Raw genomic sequence first — 25,748 nt, forward strand, 5'->3', positions numbered from 1 at the left:
TTAAAACCCATGATCTCATCATCTAAATCATCTATATGTGATGCAAATGATGCTCCTGTGTATAATCCATTAAGTACAGTTCATCAAAGCACAATTCCTCTTGGCAGACCTGGGAAACTAAAGAGACCAGGTGTCTGTCCCCAACACTCCCATCACAAAATGCTGGGCCAGGCAGGCACAGGAAAACAGAGATATTCCAGTTCAAAACTTCTATCCTTGCCTTTTCATGAAAAAGGTAGCATATATTTGCAAGTGAGTAATCAGCCTGCTTCCTAACAGAATTTTGCTGGTCTTAGCCTCTGCTATTTGTTAGAGTAGCACCACCCTTGATTCCACAACCTGTATTAGTTCTCTATTGTTCCACATAACAAATTACCACCAATTCAGCAGCTTAAAACAACAGACATTTATAATCTACCTGTTTCTATAGATCAGAACTCCAAGCATGGCTTCTCCAGGTTTTCTGCTTATAGTCACGCCAGGCTGCAATCCAGACCCTTTCTGGAGCAAAGGCCTTATCAGAAGTTTTACTAGGGAAAGATCTGCTTCCAAGCTCATTAGGTTGTTGGTAAATTCCCTTTCCTTGCATTTATATGATTGAAGCTGCTGTCCCTCAAGGCCATATCATACCAGCTGGCTTCTTTAAGGCAAGCAAGAGAGTCTAGCTCCCATCAACTAAAACAAGTCTTACATAACCACATAATCATGGGAATGATATACCATCACCTTTACATCCCATCACCTTTGCCATATTCTGTTGGCTAGAAGCAAGTCACAGGTTATGCCCACTTCTAAGGAGAAAGGATTATATAAGAATATGACTCACTGGGGGCCACCTTAGTTTATGTCCACCATATGTTCCAATGTCTCCATTACTTTCTTCAACGTGAGGAAAACTCCTATAGTCTTCCATGTCTCTAGTATTTGGCACAGAGCCTAATACAGAGGAGCTCTAGATCATTTAAAGCTGTAGTTATCAAACCTTTGATGTCAGGACCCCTTTATACTCTTAAAAACAATAATGAGTATTGAGCAGCTGAAAGAGCTTTTGTTTATATGGGTTATATCTATTGATATTTAATGACACATTTAAAAATTCATTTACTGACTCATTAAAAAGTAATAAGCTCATTGTATGTCAGCGTACATAACATTTTAAAAAATAATTATATTATCCAAAAATATGAGAAGAGTAGCATTGTTTTATATTTTTGCAAATTTGCAAGTTTGCAAATTTTTTTTGTAATATTTGGCTTCATAGAAGACAGCTAGATTCCCATACCTCTGGAAAACACCACTGTACATTCAACGAATAAATAAGAGTTACAATGGCAAATAAGGTCTTCCTGTTATCCTGCATATACTTTGACCTTGTGGGTGCCCTGAAAGGATCTTAAGGAACTCTGGGGATCTCCAGATCACGCTTTGAAAACTACTGAATTAAAGAATTGTCATAAGTTGAGGAAAGGAAGGCGTTTGAATCATTCCAAAAGTTTTTATTGAGTGCCTACTCTGTGCCAGGCACTGTTCAAAGTGAACTAGATAGATCAGGTCTTGTCCTCTGGGTGCTCAGGGTACAGTGACAGATCAGGGACCGCCTCAGTTGACGTTTGAGCTGAGACTTAAGTGACAGGGGGCAGACTATGCAGAAATCTGGGGAAAGAGAGTTCCAGGCAGGGAAAGGGAGCCCTGCCTCCCTGGAAGGTAGGCATGAGGAGAGGGTAGCAAAAGATCGGACAGGTGGGCAGGACCTGATCAGGCGGGGCCAGGTAAAAAATTAAGAGTTTTAAGTCTAAATTTCTTGACTGTAGCAAAATGGGGGAAGGCGGTGGAATGGCTTAAGGATGTGTGTTTGGAGGGTAGGAAAGTCAGTCAGAGGTCAAGCACACACTCCTGGGCCGGAGCCAGCTTGGTTTCTTTGAACCTCCCCCATCTCGCCTGGAGGCACAAATCCGTTTAGTGACGCGACAGGCCCGGGAAAGCGCGCACCCTACCTCAGGAAGCTTGGCTCTCGGCGCCCGCCGTAGACGTCGTGACACAGGCGACCCGTTGCCTTGGAACCAGTGAGACGCCACTCGGCCTCCGCTGCTGCCGAAAGTGCCAGCGTTGGGCCTCGGTCACCATGTCGGTGCTGGACGCGCTTTGGGAGGACCGGGATGTCCGCTTCGACGTCTCCTCGCAGTGAGTCGCTCCCGGGGCCTGTAGAGGGCGCCGCAGCGAGGTTTCAGGAGGAGCCTGCGCCCCAACAGCTCACGGGCCTCGCGAGAGCGGGAGGAGGTTTGCGCCTGTGGTCCGCTCCCCGGGAGACCCCGGGTTGGCTCCGCCACTGCGGGAATGCATGTGAATTACGGTGGTTCAATCCAGTGCGGTCCGTGGCCGCGTCCTGACCCCGGGCACCTATCAGAAAGCTGAGCCGAAATACGTCCAGGACCATCCAGGGCTTGGGCGTCCGGTATACCCAAGTGAGCTTGGGGTGCCAGTTTCGTGTGGTGGAAGAACGTTCGGCAGGGACTCAGGAGCCCAGGGTTCTAAAACTAAGCCTGGAATATCGACACACATTGTGGGCCCTTAGACTTCACCGTTCTGAGCTTGAGCCTCTTCGTCTGTAAAACAAGGGAGGGGGGAATAAGCATTTTCCAAAATTCCTAACCACGCAAACTTTATTTCCATGATAAGTTTCCATCTTATTGTTCATTTAAATCACCAATAGGAAGAAGGAGCTACCTTTTGGAACCTCTCAACAGAAACCTTGGGTTTTTTTAAATTCCATGCCTTAAAGAGAAAATAGTATCTGCCTACCCAAAGTCCCCGGGGAAAATGCCCATTGGGATATTAACTGTTGGAAAACAGTAAAGCTAAGGTTCTTGGGTTAATGATATGAATGAAGCTTCTTAGCCACTTCTTATGATTCCTTATCATGAACAAAACCTTGGATAGCCAATGAAATATTAACTTCTAATTCTAACATGGTCTTAGATCCTTTAAGAACTTGTGAGGGAAGGGAATTTATAAAATTATAAACGACAGTTACATATTGCTCACATCCTATGACTTTCTATTATTCTTGGAGGGTTCTTAATCCAAACAAAGGTCCATTTCATGAACATTTCCACTTTATTAAATAGTTATCAAATACTTACTATATGCTACTTACTGTGCTGATAGCTAGGGATAATGATACCCACACCCCCATTTTGGTGCAGGAGATACACATAGACAACTTTTTTTTTTTTTTTTTAACGTGGTAAGTGCCATCCTGAATACAGAATAGTTCATTCTGCTTAGGGAAGACGTTAAAGAAGAAATAATATTTGAGTTCAGCCCTGAAGGTTGGGCAGGACCTTATCAGGTAGACAGAAAGAGAGTATTCCAGGGGAAAAAAAAAAAAGAATAAAACATTAGGAGCAGAGTCTTGGAAGTACAAACGTCATTGGCTAGAAGGCAGAATTGGCAGGTAGAGGACGGAGGAACAATCAGAAAGGTAGAGTAGCCAGACTATAAAATGTTTAGCTGAGGATTTGGGACTTCATTTTCTAGGCAGTAGGATGATGTGGAAGATAGCAGGGAAGATATATGATCATGTTTGCATTTTCAATAGGTAATTAAGCCAGCGCTATGGAGAATGTGTTAGGCTGTACCACATACTCTGCTAGGTTTTTGTTTTTGAACACTCTAGATGCATTCTGTCAGTTAGCAAACTCCACTCTATTTCCTTTTATTCCCTGTATCTAATTGTTTACCAAGTCCTAACGATGCTTTGCTTTAGCTTGTTCCTTCCATAACTGCCTGACCTCCTTTCCTCTACTCAGAAACCTCTGAAGGTTTTCCGTCATCCACAGGACAAGGCTCATATCTATCCGACTAGCATTCAAAAGTAGTGGCATGCATTTTTCACTACCTCTTAACATAGATCTTCTCCAGCCAGATCGATCTTCCCACATTCCCTCATCATTTTTTTATTTCTGGTCTTTAATCATGGACTCTCTCCCTCTCTTATTTCTCCAAATCCTACCTCTCATTCTAGTTCTGACTTCTTTGCATGTCCCTGGTCACTCCAGGCCCCACTAGTCTCCAGGTTCTAGAAGTTCTTAAGACCTTATTTTCAAATGCACGAGTATTTGGTACTGTATCATTTATACTGTTGGCTGTTTTATCTGCATATGTCTCTTCTGTCTCTAACTAGATTGTAAGTGGGTATAGTTGTAGCTATAAAATTAAAGCCTTGATATTTATCTCAGACAAATGAAAACAAGACCTGGAGAAGCCCTTATTGATTGTTTAGATTCAATTGAGGACACCAAAGGAAATAATGGGGATAGAGGTGAGTATATTTCCTAATTTTTTTTTATATTTCTGGTTTGATTTACAAATGATAAGTCATATCAGCTGGAGAATAAGATGTGAGACAGCATTATGTGTAAATATAATTGTGAAAGTGAAAGAGTTAAGTCTACATAAGACTTTTGTCACACTTAAAGAGAAGAAAGAATAGGTATGAAACCTGCAGCCCGGGGAATACAGGTTCTTCCTCAGAACTTTGGTCCTTCAATAAATCCCAGTTTTGAAATCAGCTTTCTCCAACATAACTATTAAAACTCCAGGATTCCTGTCTGTAAGGAGCATGGGATAGTTCTGACTTTTGAATCTGCCTCCCCACAAAAAGAGTAAGTATGTCATAGCTTTGCTATCTGGAGCCATGCTTCCTTTTAAGAACTCCAAGAGTAACTCACAATATCCCAAGACTGACACCTGGAGATGAATATATGGAGTACAAATTTAGGGCTGTATTGTGAAGTTTATTTGTAGGTTAAGCACTGAAGAATCATGTGAGATGTCTGAGGAGTAGCCAGAGTTGGACTCTAGAGTCCTTCCCACCCCAAACCAAATCCCAAAGGCTTGAACTTTGAAAAGTCCCAGGCTTCATATAGCCGTAATGGAGCCAAGTCCAGTGACCAGGTCTTATAAGTGTCACTACTGTTGTTTAAGAAAAAAAATAGGGGATGAGTAGGCAGCTTAGTATATCTGAAAAGGCTTTTTAGGGGAAAGGAGGTTTAAGAAGATGGATCATAAACCTCTTATTCAAGAGAAGAGTAAGTGGGGGGGGGGAATGAGCAGACCTCATTCAGGTAAGAAGGATCAGTAAATCCTAGAGAAGGAACAGTAACCCTTAGCAGAACAGATAAGGAGGAGCAGTAAATCCTAGAGACTGAACAGTAACCCTTATTGGCGGAACATGCTCACTGCAGCCTTTTTTTTTTTTTTTTAATTTTTAATGTTTATTTTTGAGAGACAGAGAGAGAGAGCATGAGCAGGGGAGGGGCAGGGAGAGGGAGACACAGAATCCGAAGCAGACTCCAGGCTCTGAGCTGTCAGTACAGAGCCCGACGCAGGGCTCGAACTCATGAGATCATGACCTGAGTCGAAATCGGACGCTTAACCGACTGAGCCACCCAGGCTCCCCAACACTGCAGCCTTTCAAGTGGCCACTTGCTCTTTGGGTCTTTCTTCTGGTCTGCTCTGGAGTGGTATGTGAACAGCAGGTTTAATTGTGGTCCTTTCTTCCCTGTGAAGGGAACCTGTCAAACCAGCAGCCTATAGGCACATCCTGTCAGTGGCAAGGGCCCATCCTTGAAAGACTGCTTAGATCACATTTATGAAATGCTTCCTAGTGTCAGCCAGGCCCAAGTGAGAGTGAGGTATGAAGATTTCGCAGCAAATAAGAAGTCTTAGTTTGTGCCTTTGAGGGTGGGATAATAATCTCTAGATGGCTAGATCCTGACAAACCTGAATTAACTTAAGGAAGCCCTGAGAAGGTTTAGTTGTTCTCATACAGACTGGCAGGAACTCTTATGTGACAGTCCATCTACCAGTCCAAACAAAGACTATGGGTAATAGACCATTTTTTAATTCATTGAGTGCTCATTAAGTATAGAATCATATACTAGCACTTCAGAGTAGAGAGGGCAAAACACCACCCTGCCAGAAGTCTCCATCATAGTGCCTGAAATCTTCCTATTAATAAAAATAACTGTATTTGTACACATCTCAGAAACAATTCCCCAGAAAATGGCATTTTACAGGAGTGTGCAGAGCTGCTGGTTAATAAGAAGGTAGAAAAAGAGAAGGGGATTCCTGTCTTCTAGCCATCTCCATCCATTCCTTCCCAGCAGTTTGAAAATGACCAAATCAAGGCATTACAAAGTTCAGGAGACTCATGTTAAAACTATAAATACCCCCGGGTGCCTGGGTGGCTCAGTCGGTTAGGTGTCTGACTTCAGCTCAGGTCATGATCTCACAGCTTGTGAGTTCAAGCCCTGCATTGGGCTCTGTGCTGAGAGCTCAGGCTTTGGATTCTGTGTCTCCAACTCTCTCTGCCCCTCCCCAACTCGCGCTCTGTCTCTCTCTCAAAAATAAATAAACGTTAAAAAAAAAAAAAAAAAAACACCAAACTATAAATACCCCAAAAGATTAGCACATTTATTTAATCCATTTCAACTGTAAGTAGCCTGACGTGAAATTATCAGATTAGCTTTGCACACTGAAGCTGTATGAGAATGAAACAGCCATATTTCAATGTTTGGGAGATTAGGAAGAACAGGGACAGTTATATTTTGGTGTTTGGGAAGGGGTTTTCAAAGAGGAAAGAGTATGACCTGGCTATAGATTACTCATCAAGAGAATTCTGTGGTTATAATTTGTTGAAGAAATATTGGGGTTAAACAAAGTTAAGGGAGTTTTATTCAGGATATCTCAAAACTATCCTAATATGCTAATTGCATTCTAAATCTGTAAGACACATAGTTTACCATGCTCAGATTTACTTGACTTTTTTTCCTCAGAGCATTTATAGAGATGACTATTTCATAAGACACACTTTGAGAAAGGAAGTTATCTAACTCTATATTTCAGTATAAGAATGTCAGTCTGAAGCTAGGAATGAAAAGCATAAAGCCTTAAGCAGACTTTAGCCTGGCCATAACTTCATATGAGCAAAAAAAATTTTGTTTATAGCAAAAAAAAAAAAAATGGGTATATAAGTGTGGCTTATATAAATGAGAACTGTTAAGAGAGTACTCCTGTGGCAGGGATTAGTGTATATATGAAAGTCCTTTGAGAAGGGTGATTTCACTGAATGAGTTTGTAATTATGCCATCCCATACTCATTCTCACTTGTACATTTTTGACCTGCTGGGACCTCCCAGAGCAACTTCTACCAAGACCCAATTCTCTCTTTTAATCTGAGTTAAACCAAGCTATTGGCATTGGATACCTGTATCCCCTCTGTAACTGTCAGATTTTGTTTCTCTGGGATTCCAAATCATGCACTGTATACTTTATATAGGATAGATACGAACAATAAACACATTCAGTTGCTAAATGTATGAAAATATCTGTGAGGATTACTGCTGATACTGAGCCAGAAGTTCTATGTCTACCTCTTTCTGTGCTGCAAAAATGGGTCCTTATATAAGGTAACCTATTTTTGTTTGTTTGTTTGCTTTTAGGGAGACTCTTAGTAACAAATTTAAGAATTATCTGGCACTCTTTGGCATTACCCAGAGTCAATCTTTGTGAGTATTTTTGTTAGATGACATTAAAGAATAAAAATACTTTGTCAAGTGAACTTGCACAGTGGCTTTTGATACCAAAAAAGCTGTACCATGAAATATGTGGAAAACTTAAATTGATAAAAACTTGAGCAGCCCTGTATAGACTGTATCATTATGCAAAAGAAATGTTTTTCAGTCTGTCCATTTTGTCTCTTGGACATGAGATTAGTGCTTTTACACTGAATGGTTTCGCTTTTGTTTTTGTTCTTTACTTACCTTTGACAACTTGCTATGACCTGTTTAAACTAATCCCAAAAAAGAGGGATCTAAATTCTAAATTCTAATAAAAGTGCAACCTTCCATTGTGTTAAATTTCGTTTTACTTATTTTTTAAAACTATTTTAGATTATCCAGCGAGACTTTTTCTCTTGAGGTAGTGGTACTAAGCTGTTCAGTGAATAATACAATATAGGTTTTAGAGAAGCAAACTTCCTTTCTCCCATGCTGTGAACGTTGTTTGTGCAAAGAGGCAGAATTGATATTCTAGTTCTTTTAATTATTTAACTTAAATTTGTAGAAATGATTTAAAGTATTTTATATATATTTAATTTTTTTTTTTCTCTCGGTTGATTGTATCATGTTCTTGAAATTCTTTGCTTGAATTTTAGCTATCGGTTACAACTGCATATTGAACATTACAACAAGGACTGCTAACTCTGTAAGTCTGAACAATCTTATTGAAATGTATGTACTGAAGAAACATTAACTATTTTGAGGTTGGACTTTGTTTTCACTGTAAATGAGAGTTGTTCCTAAAGTCTGAACTTTTAAATAAATTTGTTCTTACAGAAATTACGAGGCCAAAGTGAAGCTCTTTATATACTAACAAAATGTAACAGTACTCGTTTTGAGTTTATATTTACAAATCTGGTTCCTGGAAGTCCTAGACTTTTTACTTCTGTGATTGCAGTACACAGGTATGGTAATACTTTATGGATTATTGAATAATTTTAAGGCAATTCTATGATATAGAGGTTTAGAGGATAAAGTTTATCTTCCTGCAAGCTCAAGAAATTACAGTATCCTGAGGATATATAGAAGAACATACTGCGTTATAATTTAATAAGCACTTTTAAGTATTTATAAAATACATAAGACTACTGAAAATTCAAAAAAAAAAAAAATTCTACTGAAGGGGCGGCTCAGTCAGTTAAGCATCCAACTTCAGCTCAGGTCATGATCTTCCAGCTCATGGGTTCAAACCCTGCATCAGGCTCTGTGCTGACAGCTCAGAGCCTGGAGCCTGCTTTAGAGTCCTCGTCTCTCTCTGTCTCTGCCCTTCCCTGCTTGCTTTCTCTCTCTCTCTCTCTCTCAAAAATAAATAAAATATTAAAAAAAAGAAATTCTACTGAAGATTCTATTAAATTAGCTACCAAGGAAGTGACAGTGAAATAGAGAGTTCATTCAATTTAGATAACCAAGTTGGATAATTCAGTTAATGAATTAAAAAGATTGTTTTTCGGGGTGCCTGGGTGGCGCAGTCGGTTAAGCGTCCGACTTCAGTCAGGTCATGATCTCGCGGTCCGTGAGTTCGAGCCCCGCGTCAGGCTCTGGGCTGATGGCTCAGAGCCTGGAGCCTGTTTCCGATTCTGTGTCTCCCTCTTTCTCTGCCCCTCCCCCGTTCATGCTCTGTCTCTCTCTGTCCCAAATAAATAAATAAACGTTGAAAAAAAAAATTTAAAAAAAGATTGTTTTTCTAGCAGTAGAAGGCATTCTGGGTGTTTTCCCTAAAGAGTTTTATTGTTGTTTTTCTTGTGTGTATGTGGTTGTTTTGGTTTTATTATTTGCTAAATTCTTTTCACTATGTTAACTCTTTTTAAAAAAATATTTTTTTAATGTTTATTTATTTTTGAGAGAGAGAGAGACAGAGAGACAGAGCACGAGCAGGGGAGGAGCAGAGAGAGAGGGAGACACAGGATCCAAAGCAGGTTCCAGGCTCCAAGCTGTTGGCACAGAGCCCAATGCGAGGCTAGAACCCATGAACCATGAGATCACGACCTGAGCTGAAGTTGGACATTCAACCAACTGAGCCACCCAGGCTCCTCAATTTTTTAATCTACATAATGATTAGATTTTTACATAATTTAGATTTTTTGAGATATAATTCATATAGCATAAAATCTACCATTTTAAAGTTTACAGTTTGATAGTTTTAGTATTTCACAAGATTGTACAACCACCATCATTACCCAGTTCAGAATATTTCTGTTACCCTAGAAAGAAACCCTTATAACACTGTAGTCCGTATGTCACTCCCCATTCCTTTCTTCTCATAGCCCCTGTTTTACCACTGTAAAAACCACTGTTTTACTTCTGTCTCTATGGATTTGCCTATTTGAGACATTTAATATAAACGGACTTACAATATAGTGCCCTTTTATATCTGACGTATTTAACTTATATAATGTTTTCAGCATTCATCCATGTTGTAGCATGTATCAGGACTTCACTCCTTATAACTAAATAGTATTACATTGTACGGATATATTTTGTTTACTCACAAATCATAGACATTTGGGTCTTTTCTGCTTTTTAGCTATTTTAAATATTTTTCAAATTCTGTTGGACGTATATGCCTAATTCCCAGTTCTGTTGGACATATACCTAAACCTTAGCTCTTTATTTCACTTTACTTAGAGATGTAATACGAAAAGCAGTTTGAAGGAAGCATAGAAACTGCTTTCTTCAATATTAAAAAATAAGAGTTCCCCCACAAATAACTCACAGCATAGTTTCCATTTTTTCCACTGGTTAAACATGGATGATTATAGCACTAAAGGAAATTAAGATTTATAGGCAAATGCTCAAATCCTCCTCTTTCACAATTTTTTAAATGTTTATTTATTTTTGAGAGAGCAAGGGTGAGCAGGGGAGGGGCAGAGAGAGAGGGGGCAGAGGATCCAAAATGGACTCTGCGCTGACAGCAGAGTTTGAGCATGTTTGTGGGGCACTCACTCACAAACCGTGGGATTGTGACCTGAGCCAAAGTTGGATGCTCATCCAACTGAGCCACCCAGGCACCCCTCCTCTTTCACGACTTATATGTTAGATTAATTAAAGTAAAAACCATAAGTTTGATAATGAGTATTATGATTTATGTCAATAACTTCTAAAGTTACTCAGGCTAAGAAAACCCTTTAGTTTTATTAAATGAGTAAATTAGCCTATAATTTTGTGGAGTAAAATTAGAAGTAACAATCAAATGTGATCCAAATAGGTATAATGAAACTAATCAAAACTAATAATAAATACAGATTTACAGAATAATTATATTACAGAAATACAGAAGAAAATTATTTATTAGTTATCAATAGGAAAGCATGGAGAAAAAAACAAAGGGATTTTATATATATATATAAAACACACACACACTCGCACACAGATACACACTGTCCTGTGGTCCCTTTTGGAGTTGGTACACATTCATTCCAATTTTCTGTATGGAGGTGGATGTGATCATAATGTTCTCAGGTTGCAATGAGAAAAGTAATTGGACTCCTGTTTGTGTCCAAAGAATAATGGTGCCTTTGACTAAAACAGAGAAATGGAAGGAAGCATTTTGTTTGATAGGGAAAAGAATTTCCATGTCTATTATAGGTAAGCATTGTTTTTCAGCTTAGAGGGAAAATCTGTTTCCTTTCATTTGTGCTGTATGATATGTGCTGTCTTAAAAATTAGACATATAAAAATAAACCTGTTTATTTTTAAAATAAATAAACATTTATAAATCCTATACCAAAATGATAAAGACTAAAAGACTGATCACCAAAACTTACTGAAAAGCAAATTTTTAAATTTATTATAATAATTACTTGAGTGATGTACATAAAGTATTAACAACTATATATTTTGGTAGGTAGGTAAACATAACTTAGGAAAACCACATTTTCAGGGTGGTTTAGTCTTTGTTTGTTCTTTTTTATAGAGCATATGAAACTTCTAAAATGTATCGTGATTTTAAACTGAGAAGTGCATTAATTCAAAACAAGCAACTAAGATTATTACCACAAGAACATGTATATGATAAAATCAATGGAGTATGGAATTTATCCAGTGATCAGGTATTGTGCAAAAAGCTAATGAACCTTTTGGGTCAGTGCTTTGTAATTACTTTTCCATTTATCATTGAGTTTGTATGTTCATTTAACTCTTAAAATAAGCATTACATCTGATAAGTTAGCATTAGCTCTCAATATAAAATAATATTCCGATTTTCATATTTTCATGGTTTTGTGCTCTTTTTAGTTTAGCAGCATTTGTTCTATGTAGAATTTACAGTTGGAGTAGACCTTGGAGATTATCTAGTTCAGTCTCCATTCACTTATAAATTAACTACTCAGGCCCCTCAAATTAAATGACCTCACACATCTAGTTCGTCTGAGAGCTATCTTCTTCCCCCTATGCTGTACTACCCTCCAATTCTTGATAACTTATGCTGATGGAGGAGAGCCATGGGTGGACAGTCATGGAAGCCTTTTAATTTGGTCTCTATGGAATTAAACATATAACTCATTTGGTGATTCCTACATCTATTATTGTAACTTCTCATTTGCTCCTGCAGTTAAGACCAGTTGAAACATACAAGCAACAAATAGTTGGAATAAGTAACAAACCAATTTCTAGAGAAAAATTTGTCTCTTACTAAGAATAGTTTCCAGCCTTTGTGTGTGTTATAACCTAGATTAGACTGATAACCACTGGATTAAAGCTATAGCATTTGAAGGAAAAGCTCTTTGCTAAACATTGAATCATAAATTTAAATTACAATTAATTTCTAGTTTTAAACTCTGATAATCGTTCTATAGTATATAGACAGCTTTCCATCTGAATAAATACTCATCAGGAATCAGCAAACTTTTTACTCTGAAGGGCCAGATGGTAAATATTTTAGGCTTTGCAGGACATACTGTTTCTGTCATAACTTCTCAGACTTGCCATTGTACTAGGAAACCAGCCATAGGCAACTTGTAAACAAGTGAGCATGGCTGTGTTTCAATAAAACTTTATTATGGACACTGAAATTTGAATTTCATACAGTATCCATGTGTCATGAATTATTGTTTTGACTTTTTTCCAGCCATTTAAAAATGTAAAAATTATTCTTGGCTTCTAGGCCATACAAAATGAAGCAGCAAGACAGATTTGTCCCACAGACTGTAGTTTACAAACCCCTGCTTTAGGTAATAGCTTAGATGTCACTTTCTGAAACCTTCCTTTTGTGTTGCCTATGCAGTCTGTACTTAATTGCCACCTCAAATTATTCCTGCTCTAAAATACAGAGCTTGTCTATACCCTCACATTAGATTGTAGGCTTTATAAAGTAGGGGTGGAATTACTCTGTTCAGTTAGATCCTTACCATCTAGCACCACACCTGGCATTTTAAATTAATTAATTAAGATGTTCAGGATTATCAGAAATATTTTATTGAAAATATGGATGTTATTGTAACCTAACTTATGTTTATTGAAAAATAATAAAATAAAATATGCCCTCCTATTCTTTTAAAAAATCCTTAGGAATTTTGCAAGTTGTTCTGTTCTTCTAAAATGAGAGGAAAGAATGACATAAATAATTACTCCTTCTAAACTCAGACTTAGTATAGTTTAATGGGATGTGCACCAGTAGTAAGGAGGCTGAAATTTTTTGTATAACAATTTCTTGCAAAATGAGAGTGGATGAGGGAAGTATATATACTTATATATATGTTTATTAACAATGATAATTGAGAAATAAGTGGTCTTTTTTTTTAATTAATTTATTTATTTTGAGAGAGACAGAGACAGTGTGTGTGGGAGGAGGGGCAGAGAGAGAGGGATAGAGAGAATCCCAAGCAGGCTCTGTGATGCCAGAGCAGATCCTGATGCAGAGCTCGAACCCATGAAGTGGTGAGATCACGACCTGAGCCGAAACCAAGAGTCAGACACTCGACCGAATGAGCCACCCAGGTGTCCCAATAAGTGGCCTTTTCTGATGTTTCAAACCTGCTTATCCCAGAAGAGGGCTTTTTAGATTTTGGATTTGTGAGTTAATGTTTTATGCCCAACCTCAAAATATAAAATAAATTCCTCTGGGAGTATATGGTGGAGAGAAGGTAAAGGTAAAGGTGGATAATGATATAGATAAATGGTAGAGGCAGCTAATTTTGGTGCCATGCTATTAGGTATTAAAGATTTTTTTAGCTATCGTCCTGAAGTAATTTTGTTGAAGGGCCATGTAATTGGAAAACAGTTTGATTTATAGTTAACATTGAAGAGCTATAAAATAACTCTTATGGACTAATGGGGGTTATCACATGTGTTTTGTCTCTCTTACCACAGTTCCCTTGTCTTAACTTACTCCAGGTTTTGAACAACAGTCCTAATAAGATGTAACACTTGTAGAATGCTTACTATGTGCTATACATTGTGATAAGGACTTTATAGGGGTTATTTAATCAAATCTCCATTTTATATTTGATACAATGCACCAAAAACAAATCTGCCCGTGCTCAGGCAACTGGTAGGTGCTGATGGCATAATGATTAGAGCCTAACTCCAGAATCCAGGCTTTCAGTCATCTGGTTGTACTTCGATTCAGTGAATAATGAAGTCATTAATACTCCATGATACTCAATTCTGGTATTCTCTCTTACTGTGATAATCAGAATTACTCTGGTGTTTAGAAAATCAAGAGTAAGTATTCAAACAAATGATCATTGATGTATCTCTCATCTTTCACAGGGAAATTTAGGAACCTTCTTTATTACCAATGTGAGAATTGTGTGGCATGCAAATATGAATGACAGTTTTAACGTCAGCATACCATATCTGCAAATTGTAAGTGCATGCATTTTGGTGACCTTGTTTTAATGTAGATTATTTCTGTTCAGTAGTTAATGGAACTTTCAGAATTAGATGAATTCTATCTCCCTCTTCCCCCCCCCCCCCCCAAGTTTGTTTATTTTGAGAGAAAGAGAGAGTGCACAGATGAGGGGCAGAGAGAGAGGGAAAGAGAGAGAATCCCAAGCAGGCTCCACACTATCAGTGCAGAACCTGACGTGGGGCTCGAACCGTGAGATCATGACCTGAGCCTAAACCAAGAGTCAAGGGCTTTAACCAACTGAGCCGCCCAGGTGCCCCTCTATCTCCCTCTTTTTAAGTGGCAACAGTGTAGCTAAGAGCAGACTTTTAAAATGTTGAGAATTTACAATTTCAGCATAGAAAAGACGCAACAGTACTTACATTCAACCCCAGCGTTATCAACTTGCTATTAAGAGAGATATATGCAGGATTTTCAAATTTTTAGTAGTTACCATACAGATTAAGATGTGTCTTTCTTTCTTTCTTTCTTTTTTTTTAAGATGTGCCTTTCTTAGGTTCCAGTCAGAGAGTGTTGTTAGCTACTAAAGTTCTCCATAACCTTTTCATGAGGTAGATGTATAGTGGTTCTTTGCAAGTCTTAAGCATACTGCTCCACATACTTTGTTTTGGCTCTCTTCACACTTTCTGCTTTTTTTTTTAAATTTTTTTTTAACGTTTATTTATTTTTGGGACAGAGAGAGACAGAGCATGAACGGGGGAGGGGCAGAGAGAGAGGGAGACACAGAATCGGAAACAGGCTCCAGGCTCTGAGCCATCAGCCCAGAGCCTGACGCGGGGCTCGAACTCACGGAACTCACGGACCGCGAGATCGTGACCTGGCTGAAGTCGGACGCTTAACCGACTGCGCCACCCAGGCGCCCCACACACTTTCTGCTTTTAAAGGCAGAATGAAGTCTTTAATTCTGTGAATGAACTGTTTTCACTGTTTACAGAAACAGCATTAATACAAGCTAGATTCATACTACAGGTTTGGTGAAAGGAATCAAGATTGTTTTTAGTGATAATGATTTTAGCTTAAGTTCAATTAAAGCTGTTAAAATCCGGGGCGCCTGGGTGGCGCAGTCGGTTAAGCGTCCGACTTCAGCCAGGTCACGATCTCGCGGTCTGGGAGTTTGAGCCCCGCGTCAGGCTCTGGGCTTGATGGCTCAGAGCCTGGAGCCTGTTTCCGATTCTGTGTCTCCCTCTCTCTCTGCCCCTCCCCCGTTCATGCTCTGACTCTCTCTGTCCCAAAAATAAATAAAGGTTGAAAAAAAAATTAAAAAAAAAAGAAAAAAAAAAGCTGTTAAAATCCAGAATAAGAACTAACTACATCTGAGACCAGTCGTTTTGAGAGTAAAGGCGGTTCTTTTTATATCTTCTGCTAAGTATGTGATTCAGTGAAACAGATAGTAAATTCCAATAAACTGAAGAATTTCATTTACATAAGGAAATTACGTATAGGACTCTAGTGCAAATTAGATGGAACGTAAAAATAGTTAATGAAAATCCTGTGTGATTTGCCTATGGTAATCACCCTTATTGTGGGACATAAGAAGTCTTAAGACTAGGCAGTTTCATTAACAACTATTTATTGAATAGACACAATGTATGTGATATCTGGAAAATGTCATTTTTTAATGTCATTTTTTAAGACTTCTGAGTTTACAAGGATGGTTCTTTGTAAACTGTTCCCAAGCCTATCTTTTGCCAAATCGTTTGATTTCTGAGTTACTTTAAAATATCTGATTGTTAATGTGACAAATATTTAGCACCTACTCTGTGCTAGGTGCTAGAGAGATAGTCGTGAACACCATGAAGCAGCACACAGTTCCTGCCTTCAAAGAGTTGTCAGTCTGGTGGAGAAAACCAGCACATTAAACAGAAAATCGTAAAAACTGATAAGAAGAAAATGATTTCTAGCCATCTAAAGATGTATAAGAATTTAATAACCATGGCTGGGAAGATATGACAGAATCTGCATAGGTATTTGATAAACTGGTGTTTGTATTGTTGATGGCTGTTTTATATGCGTTTATATATGTTCTAGCTTGCCTGACCTAATCTGTATTATACTAAAAAATTACTGAGTAGTAAACAACCTTGTGCTTTTTGTTCTTCAAATACGATAGTTTTTGTTATTTAAGAATACAGTTACCAAAAATGGCCTTTGGAATGAATTCAGCCTGGTCCAAACAACTTGCAATCTGATATCATCACACTCTGTCACTAGGACAGTCATATCCATGTGACTTTTAAAAACTAACCCAGCCTTAAAAACCACAAAAGATGCTGGCTCTCCAGTACTAAAAGGTTGCTGGCCTTTGGTTTCAAATACTCAGAAAAGTTGTGGACTCCCTGATTGGGGGGGTGGGTGGGGATATTTGAATCAGATAATTTTGTGCACATTTCAGAGATTTCCTCTTTTGATTACCTAACAAGTTTGCTGCCTGTTTCTAGTATGAACATTTTCATTTTACTTGATCTCAGTGGGAGTGTAATGCAGGAAAGAGGGAGAATTCTGTTCTTTAGATTATGAAAAGTGCTGTGTAGAAGTTGAAAGACTTGTGTTAAAGAATCACTACTATCAGATAGTAAAAACGTACATTTTTTTTTTCATTTTACATCTAGCGTTCAATAAAGATTAGAGATTCAAAATTTGGTTTAGCTCTTGTCATAGAAAGCTCTCAGCAGGTAAGATATTTTCTATTTGTATTACTCTTTAATAGATTTTTTAAACTATATGACTGTCTATATTTTTAGTTTTATTTCTATAGTAACCGGTTTACATCCAAGAAGAATATTAGCTATAACATGAAGTTATATGAAAAGTTTAAAATCATGCAGTAATTGTCCACATAGGAAGAACCTTGCTTATGTTTGTTTCTTTGTTGGGCAGACATAACCATTATCATCATTATGATTATCATTTTTTTATGTTTATTTATTTATTTTGAGAGAGAGTGTGTGTGGGAGGGGCAGAGAGAGGGGGAGAGAGAGAACCCCAAGCAGGCTCTGAGCTGTCAGCATTGAGCCCAACACAGAGCTCCATCTCGCAAACCGTGAGATCATGACCTGAGCCAAAATCAAGAGTTGGACCCTCAACTGACTGAGCCACCCAGGTGCCCCATGATTATCGTTCTTAATGACAGAGTTAAGTCACTGTACTTTTCATGTATTATCTCAATCTCTACCCTATGATACAGTTACTATTTTTTTCCCCATTTTACACTCAAGGAATCCGAGGCTTAAAGAAGTTAGGAACCTTGCCCATAGTCTCACAACTAGTAAGTGGTGGGATAGATTTTGATTCAGGTCTGACTGATTCACAAGAGTGTCCTTGGGAAACACAGATATATACAAATAGACACACACATGCACCCTGAGATTATACGGTATCTAATTATAATTGCTGTGTCCCATTAGGCCAGTTCTTTGCAGAAATACATTTAAATAAAACATTTACTTGTAAAATCACTGCTCTTCTAAATTCGAAGTTTGAATATGAATGTCTACTCACTCCTTCCCCTTGGCCTGCAGATTAGTAGCTTCCATTTACTGAGTGCTTGCTATGTTCCAGGAACTGTATCAAATGTCATGTGTACATTATTTTATTTAATACAATTAGATAACTGTTTTATGGTTAGAAAGCTGAGGCTTAAAAGATTAAGGAAAATATGTTTCCCAGCATCAGATAGTAAATTTGTTGTAAAACACAGAATTTGAACCCAAAAGTATATGCTCTCACCTTTCACAGAATGCTACTTAATTGTTTTTTAAGATTTTTTTTTAAAGTAATCCCTACACCCCATTTGGGGCTTGAACCAACCCCAAGATCAAGAGTCACATGCTCCTCTGAGTGAGCCAGCCAGTCACCACCCCCCGCCCCCCACCACTACTTAATTTTTTAACACTCTTCAACAACAATCTGTCGTGATCAGGTTCCTTTCCTAATTCTTCAAGGAGAGAGCCTCAGCTAGGCCATTCCCTTTCTTCTTTTAATACGGTTTATTGTTTTTCAAGGTCTAGCTCAAGAAAAGCTTAGTTCCCTTGGCCATCATAATATACAGTGTATTTTTTTTTAATCTTAAAATATCATCTTTGATATTTATAGATGAAATGATGTGATATCTGGCTATGCTTCAGAATAATCCTGAGGGGTGAGAGGAGGAGATTTAGGGGAGAGGGAGGTTAAATATGGAACAGAGTTGGCCACACATTGCTACTTGTCAAAACTAGAGATGGCTACATACGTGCTTATTGTACTCTTTCTTCTATTTTTGTATGTGCTTTCAATTTTTCATTACAAAAATTTTAAATGAAAAAATCAGCTTACCTATGGTGCTCTGAAATAAAGACTAGAATTATAGTTTATCATATACTGTGATTACCATTCCCAGGCTTGTTTTTTCTTTTCTTTTTTTTTTTTTTTTTTTTTTGTACAGAGTGGAGGATATGTTCTTGGCTTTAAAATAGATCCTGTGGAAAAACTACAAGAATCAGTTAAGGAAATCAATTCACTTCACAAAGTCTATTCTGCCAGTCCTATATTTGGAGTGGATTATGAGATGGAAGAAAAGGTAATTAGTTCAGTATGTAAAATACAGAGTATGCTGAATTGCTTTTACACATCTATAAAATTCAGACATAAATACATGTGTACAATTTAATTTTGAACTTTGTTTAAAACGATGAATGTACAGACTGCTCAGTGAGCATGACCCCCTCAGCCATCACAAATTTGCAGCTATCCACCTGTCTGTCCACTGGCTGCTCCATCGTCATTCCTGCCCTTCTAGGTGAGAGGTTTATTCAGAGAAGCGTCCATGTGCAAGGCTTCTATGATGTGGAAAGACTTCAGTCTCTCACGCTGTTTGGTTTTTATTCCACTTCTACCTCCCCTTAGCATTTGGGCAAACCTTACAGGCCTTACAGATACAATGCTTTTCTCACAGAGCCCCACCATATAGCAACTCCAGGAGTCTACTCCATCAGTAGGGCCAGGTCCGTTCCCTATTCATCAGTGCCTCTGACATACCAGTTAGGAAGTATTTTGAGTATCCTGTCCAAATGTCTGCTTTTTGCTTTCTGTATGATTTCTGGCTTTTGCCCCCAAACCCACCCTGCTCTCCAGGTACATGAACTCTCCTTTGGCTTTATTCTTCAGCCTCTCCAACTGGGACCCTTGTCATCTGGTCTGTCACTGGTGTCCTCACCAGCCACTACATCGGCGATGTCCTCACTGTCTGCTCTGTCAGTGGGACCCTTGCCAGAGGTTCTGTCTCTGGTGCCCTCACTGACTAGTCTTCTCACAGGTGCCCTTGCTATCTGTTATTTTGCTCAGGCCCTCACCTTACACTGTTACTGGTGCCCTTGCCACCCACTGTCAGTAGTGTCCCTGCTGGCACTCGGCATGTTGAGCCATATCACAAAGCATATACATTACCTGTCTCTTCTGCTCTTGGACTACAGTGCGTGAGCAGAGAAGATCAAGTAGGGCCGGACAGCTAAGTTCAAATCCACACCCTCCGACTTCAGCCAGGCCTTTGTTGCCTGGTAGCACTCCTTGCACGCCGTTTTTTTCTCTCCCTATAATACTCTGTATATATAGCCCCCTCCCTTCCAGCTGAAACTTCTCTGTGGGTTGCTGACTGCATTATACATACGTTCATGTATTTCATCTCCTTAACCATCATTTTCTGTTTTCCTCCCACTCTGCCCTTCCTTCGGCATTCTCCCTTTCACTCGGCCTTCTCCGTACATTGCTCAGCAATGTCAGCCGTCCTCCAGTTCCGTCCACGTACACTGCTGTACACGACTCTCACATCTTTTGTTCCGACCTCGACACGTTCTCTCATCTTGCCAAGCCTCCAAATATTTATGAAGATATTCACATAAATGAGTGTTCCAAATAACATAAATTGAATTTCTCATTTAAAAGTTTATCTGAGTAATTTAAGTAAATAAATAATTTTCCAAGTCTCTAAGCTACCCTGGGACTTGATTGAATACCTCAAACTTGGCATACCTAAAATGCTATCATTTTTCTCAAAAGCACCACCCTACTGATGGACCTATTTGTTTATTTTTAGCATTAGTCAAAGTCAGCCGTGCTCAAAAGCTGAGATTTCCTTTTTTGTTTTTCTGATTGTCTTATTTCATGCATTCAGTCAATCATACAGCCTCCTCCCTTTTCCTATCCCTATCACACCACAATTACTGTTATGACTTTTCCTTCCAGAATAATGTTGTGGAACAAGCATGTTCCTTGGAACCTGGCAAACCTGACTTTAATCCCCATCTCACCATTTATTTGTGATTCTAGGCAAATTTGAAGTACAATTTTCTCATTATAAAATGAAGATAATCTCTCTCACAAAGTTATTGATCATGTCCATGAAATGCGTGGCATATGAGGGGCACTCAGTCTGTTAATTCTCCTACAAATTCTCTGCTTTTCATTTCTTCTCTTTTCTTCTTTTTTGATCCACAGTGCATAATAATAGCCAGCCATAATGACTCACTCTTATCATCTTGTGTTAAGCCCCTACTCAAAAGCCACCTCTTCAGGGAGGTCTTCCCTGACTACCATCTAAAACAGCAGCCTCTGTCATTTTTTTGTCCCTTATCCTTGCTTGCTGGCTTGCTTGCTTCTTTTATTTTTGGTACCACTCATCAGTCTTCATTGTAAATAATCTCCATGCAGTCAGGGATTTTCATCTATTTTCTTTAACCACTGTATCTCCAGCAATCAGAACTAACACATAATAGGCTCTTAGTGAATATTCATAGATGCTGAATGGCTGCATTGAACACCTACTGTTCCAATTCACTGCTCTAAGAACTTTATATGCATCATTTCATTTAATCCTCCCAACAGTACTCTGAAGTATAGTATTATTATCCTTATCTCACAGTTAAGGAGATTGAGGCTTAGCTAGGTTAAGTTACTTATACACAGTTACACAACTGTGAATGTGTTTGAAACATTCAGGCTGTCCTCAAAGAATCAGGTCGCTCTTGTCAAGTAATACACTTCTACCCTACACACCCCTCCCACCAATTACCTAGAGTATAGATAAAGTCTAAATTCTTTGGGCTGGTATTAAAGAATTTCAGTAGACACCAGTCTACATTTCCTACCTTATCTGCACAGCCACAGTATCTGGTTGTACAGCCTGTGCACTGCCCAACTATAAGAACCTGGTAAATGTAGTGTGAATGATGCTCCTTTGAGGTTGCTCAATACAGTAGCCCTGCTAGCTTCTTCTGTCTCATGGGACTCTTATATTCTGACCATGCTGGATTATTCATCATTCTTCAGCCACATCCTGTGGTTTCTCACCTTTGTTGATGCTGGTCCCCTCTGCCAGGAATACCCTTTCCCCTAACCCTACCTATGGAAGCCGTCTTCATCCCAAAAGGCCTACCTTATATGCCACTTTTTTCTTCATGAAAATTGCTGGGATTCACAAGCCAGAAGTCATGCTGTCTATATACATTTTTATTATAATAGATAAATTGCATTTGTTACAGCTACTTTTCATTGGTTGAACCATATGATATTAATCTTTGACCATTTTTGACTAGTAAAAATGGCAATTTCATATGTTTCAACCTAGTATTTAATTATTTGTAATTGTGTTTTATCTATTGCTCCCTTCCCACGAGATTACAGACCTTTTGTAAGGACAGGAACTTTTTACCCTTGGTAGTACTAGCATAGTGCCTAACACACCAAAGATACTAAAACATTTGAAAAATGAATATCAGTACCATATTTTATTTCGCTTTACCATTAGAATAGTCCGTGCAAATCATAGTTCTTTTACTTTTCACAAATTCTGTTTAATGACCATTTCAGTTTTAAGGAAAATTGAAAATTTGCTGTTATCCGAACTTAGTTTTTTTTAAACCATGTGAAAGAAAATCAGATAAAGTCCAATGAGAGGTTTTTTCTTTAAGGATATCTCTAAGTATCATATTAAGTATGTGTAAATTTGCCATTTTAATATTTTTGATGATATTGACTTCATATTTAAAACCTTGATGTTTAACTGATTACTCAAGGTAATTTTAATAGAATATAAATTATCATGTAGCTGGGTGGCTCAGTTGGTTAAGCCTCTGACTCTTGATTTCAGCTAAGATCATGATCTCACAGCACACGAGTTTGAGCCATGCTTCAGGCTGCTGGCAGTGCAGAGCTGCTTAGGATTTTCTGTCTTCCTCTTTCTTTGCCCCTCCCCTGCTCTCTCTCCTCTCTCTCTCTCTCTCTCTCACACACACACACACACACACACACACACACACACACACAAGTAAATAAACAGAATATAAACTATGCAGTGATTTTTCTAAGAATTGAGTAGTTTGCAACTGTTTTATCCTTTTACAAGTATTTACAATTCTCACAGCACATTTTACTAAAATTATTTGTTGAATTACTATTACCTCTTTGATGCATTTTAACATCTGCTGATTTTTAGCCACAGCCCCTTGAAGCTCTGACAGTTGAACAGATTCAAGATGATGTAGAAATAGACTCTGATGATCACACGGACGCTTTTGTGGTGAGCATGATGAAGACGAGCTACTGAAAATCTTATGATTTTTAAAATCTGAGTCATGTTTAATTAAGTAATGGCTTAAGTATGTAAAACACCATAGAACGTGAGACTTTTTGAGAGTTATCTTACATATGAATTGGAAAGCAATTTTTTCTTTAAGTTAGGAACTTGTTCTTTGAAATTACCTTTAAGTTACCAAACTGGGAAATAGTTTGAGAACACAATTATTCGGAGGATTTCAGATCTGCAAAAGATTTTTCATACCTAAGAATAATAGAACATGCTAGTTAATTAAATTAATTTAAAAATCTATACTTTTCATAATTAGTCTTTATGAGATGGACTTCCCTTTGATTTATTGGCGTATTACTGTAAAAAGGATATTTGAACAATGAACTTTTCTGTTGCAAATTTGTATTATTTAGCTTTCATAGCCAGAATAATAATAATGCTTTCTATATATGGTGGTGTATAAATCTGACTAGTATACCTCTCTGGGAACAAGTATTTTTAAACAAGTGTGAAATTCGTGTAAAATATTTAATTATAAACTACTACTACCTCAAATGTATGCATTAGCTAATACATTGAAGCACTGATTGCTTTGTTTTGTTTGGCCAGCATCTTCTTCTAAACCAAAAGTAGGGATAAAATTTTATAGCTTTTAAGTCATTCTTTTTATCTCCTTTCAGGTTAACAATGCTAATTATGCAGTAATTACAAAGCACATTTTTTGGAGCTTAAAGCTTGTAGTCACTACTAATGATTGGCAAATTAAATCTGCTGCTAGCATAGTAAAGATAGATGACAAGAGCATTAGACAGAATGAAACAGAATGTGAAATATATGTAGTTACACAGTTGTTTTATAAATGAATTACCTATTTCTTAGTCCACTCACCTATTACATGTTGAGTATGTGAAATATTATTTTCTTTGTCTTATAGGCTTATTTTGCTGATGGCAATAAGGTAAGGACATTTTACCTATAGTATATGAAAAAAAACTTTCTGTATTCTAACATTTAGTATTCACAAAACTTATGTGAATCCTATTTTTTGTTTTTTTTTCCTCTTCCTTGCCCACCTTCTTCATTCCCATCTCATCCTCTTATCTCACAAAAAGCAACAAGATCGTGAACCTGTATTTTCAGAAGAACTGGGGCTTGCGATAGAGAAATTGAAGGATGGATTCACCCTACAGGGACTTTGGGAAGTGATGAGTTGATCTTGAGTTGAGCTGGATTTCTATTTAAAGATATCTCAAGATTAAAGATACTAGTCGCCTGCTATAAGGCATGGAATAGTTTTTACATTTACAGAAAAAGCTTTTAAGAAAGAGGGTTTTTTTAATGATTAAGGAAAAACTCATTTATCTAAGATTTTATTGCCTCTCTTCTAAAAATTATATTTAAAATTGTAATCATCACATATCTGGTTTGTAAATATGTTTATTTTGTATCTAATGCTTGTAAATTATTAGTCTGCAGATATTAAAAGACTGTATCTTGTTGGGTTAATAAAGAACTTATGCAGCACCATTTAATGTTTTGAAAGCATTATTTAAAACAATAAGATTATTCTTATGGAGTTATCAAAATACTGCTTTTTTAATTTTAAAATCTGGTAAATGATCAAAAAGCTCCAAATGTAAACCAACTCTAATATAAATTATGACTCTTAAACTTGTCATGTTTAGGTGACCATTTCTGTAAAATTAAAAATTATAGCTAACTCTGAAGTATATCAACCCCTGTGTAATGTTTTGGGCACTATTTTATAAGTAATTTCAATATAGATTTGACAAGAATACATTTATTTAGTAAGGAAATAGTTTTAAATAGTTTGTAAATAAATAGTTCATTTATTGACTTTCTCCTTGTTTGTACTCATTGAAACTTCTTTGAAGTTTTCAAAAATAGAGTATTCTCAGATTTCTTGGTTAGCTAAGATTTGGCAACTTCTCTGGCATCAGTGTTTTTTGCCGCTGCTTGGGTATAAAGAAACGTTGTAAGGAACCTTTGTCAAATCATTGAAATCAGCAGAAGGAGCCCTCTTTCTCTAAAGAGAAAGGAGTGTTTTAGAAACATTAAAATGAGATGCAACGGTATGTACAACCATAAACACATAGTACAACCAAATGCTAACCTGAGTTTAATAAAAATCAGTGAACAAAAGCTATACATTGCTTTCTTTATCTAAAAAGGAAAAGATTTGTACATTTTTAAAGGATGGGGTTAGAATAAACAACCTATGTTAAGGGGAGAAAAGGTTGTTTGAAAAATTTATACAGGTCACAAAATGCTGCCAGGAATATATTTAAATAGTTTTTCAAGCAAAACAGACTTCATAATTGCTTACTAGTAAGGAATCTTAAATGTCATAGCATGGTGTTTGCATCTGACTCATTAATCTTTTCAAATGTTAGTTGTTACTTGTAGAGAGAAATGAGTCATTTATTGTTTAAACACGGGAGCAGCTGTTCATTTTTTCTAGTGTGTTAAAACCTTCACTGACATCTATAAATGGAAAAAAGAGTCAATGAGCTCTTCTTTCAGCTGTTGTTTTAGCAGCTGACAGTACCATTGACTTCACTGTGATGTAAAATAAAAGAAAAAATCTTTACTCATGGGTAGAAACCTTGAAGTTTAAAAATACAGAATTCACTGATCTGGGGGTACTTATTCATTCGACAAATATTTATGGAGCACACAAGGCCCTGGGGCTATAGCA

At 37.6% G+C, this 25,748-nt stretch overlaps 1 protein-coding gene across 4 annotated transcripts; it reads left to right on the forward strand.

Annotated features, from left to right (window-relative positions):
- Window positions 1-2,023: 2,023 nt before the first annotated feature.
- BBS5 (Bardet-Biedl syndrome 5) lies at window positions 2,024-24,556 on the forward strand. Of its 4 annotated transcripts, none has more exons than XM_040475309.1 (12): window positions 2,027-2,181; window positions 4,239-4,321; window positions 7,506-7,571; window positions 8,219-8,268; window positions 8,400-8,527; window positions 11,536-11,671; window positions 14,331-14,426; window positions 17,079-17,141; window positions 18,893-19,027; window positions 22,937-23,020; window positions 23,964-23,987; window positions 24,142-24,556. In XM_040475309.1, exons 1-12 carry the CDS (start codon window positions 2,123-2,125, stop codon window positions 24,241-24,243), a joined length of 1,026 nt encoding a protein of 341 aa, XP_040331243.1. In that variant the 5' UTR covers window positions 2,027-2,122; the 3' UTR covers window positions 24,244-24,556. The 4 variants fall into 4 exon arrangements, with proteins under 4 accessions (XP_040331246.1, XP_040331245.1, XP_040331243.1 ...); XM_040475310.1 differs by having other exon boundaries at window positions 2,165-2,277; XM_040475312.1 differs by lacking the exon at window positions 18,893-19,027 and having other exon boundaries at window positions 2,024-2,181.
- Window positions 24,557-25,748: the final 1,192 nt, after the last annotated feature.

This window comes from Herpailurus yagouaroundi, unplaced genomic scaffold, assembly GCF_014898765.1.
Source record: "Herpailurus yagouaroundi ecotype Mexico unplaced genomic scaffold, PumYag 140, whole genome shotgun sequence".
NCBI classification, from domain to species: Eukaryota; Metazoa; Chordata; class Mammalia; order Carnivora; family Felidae; genus Herpailurus; species Herpailurus yagouaroundi.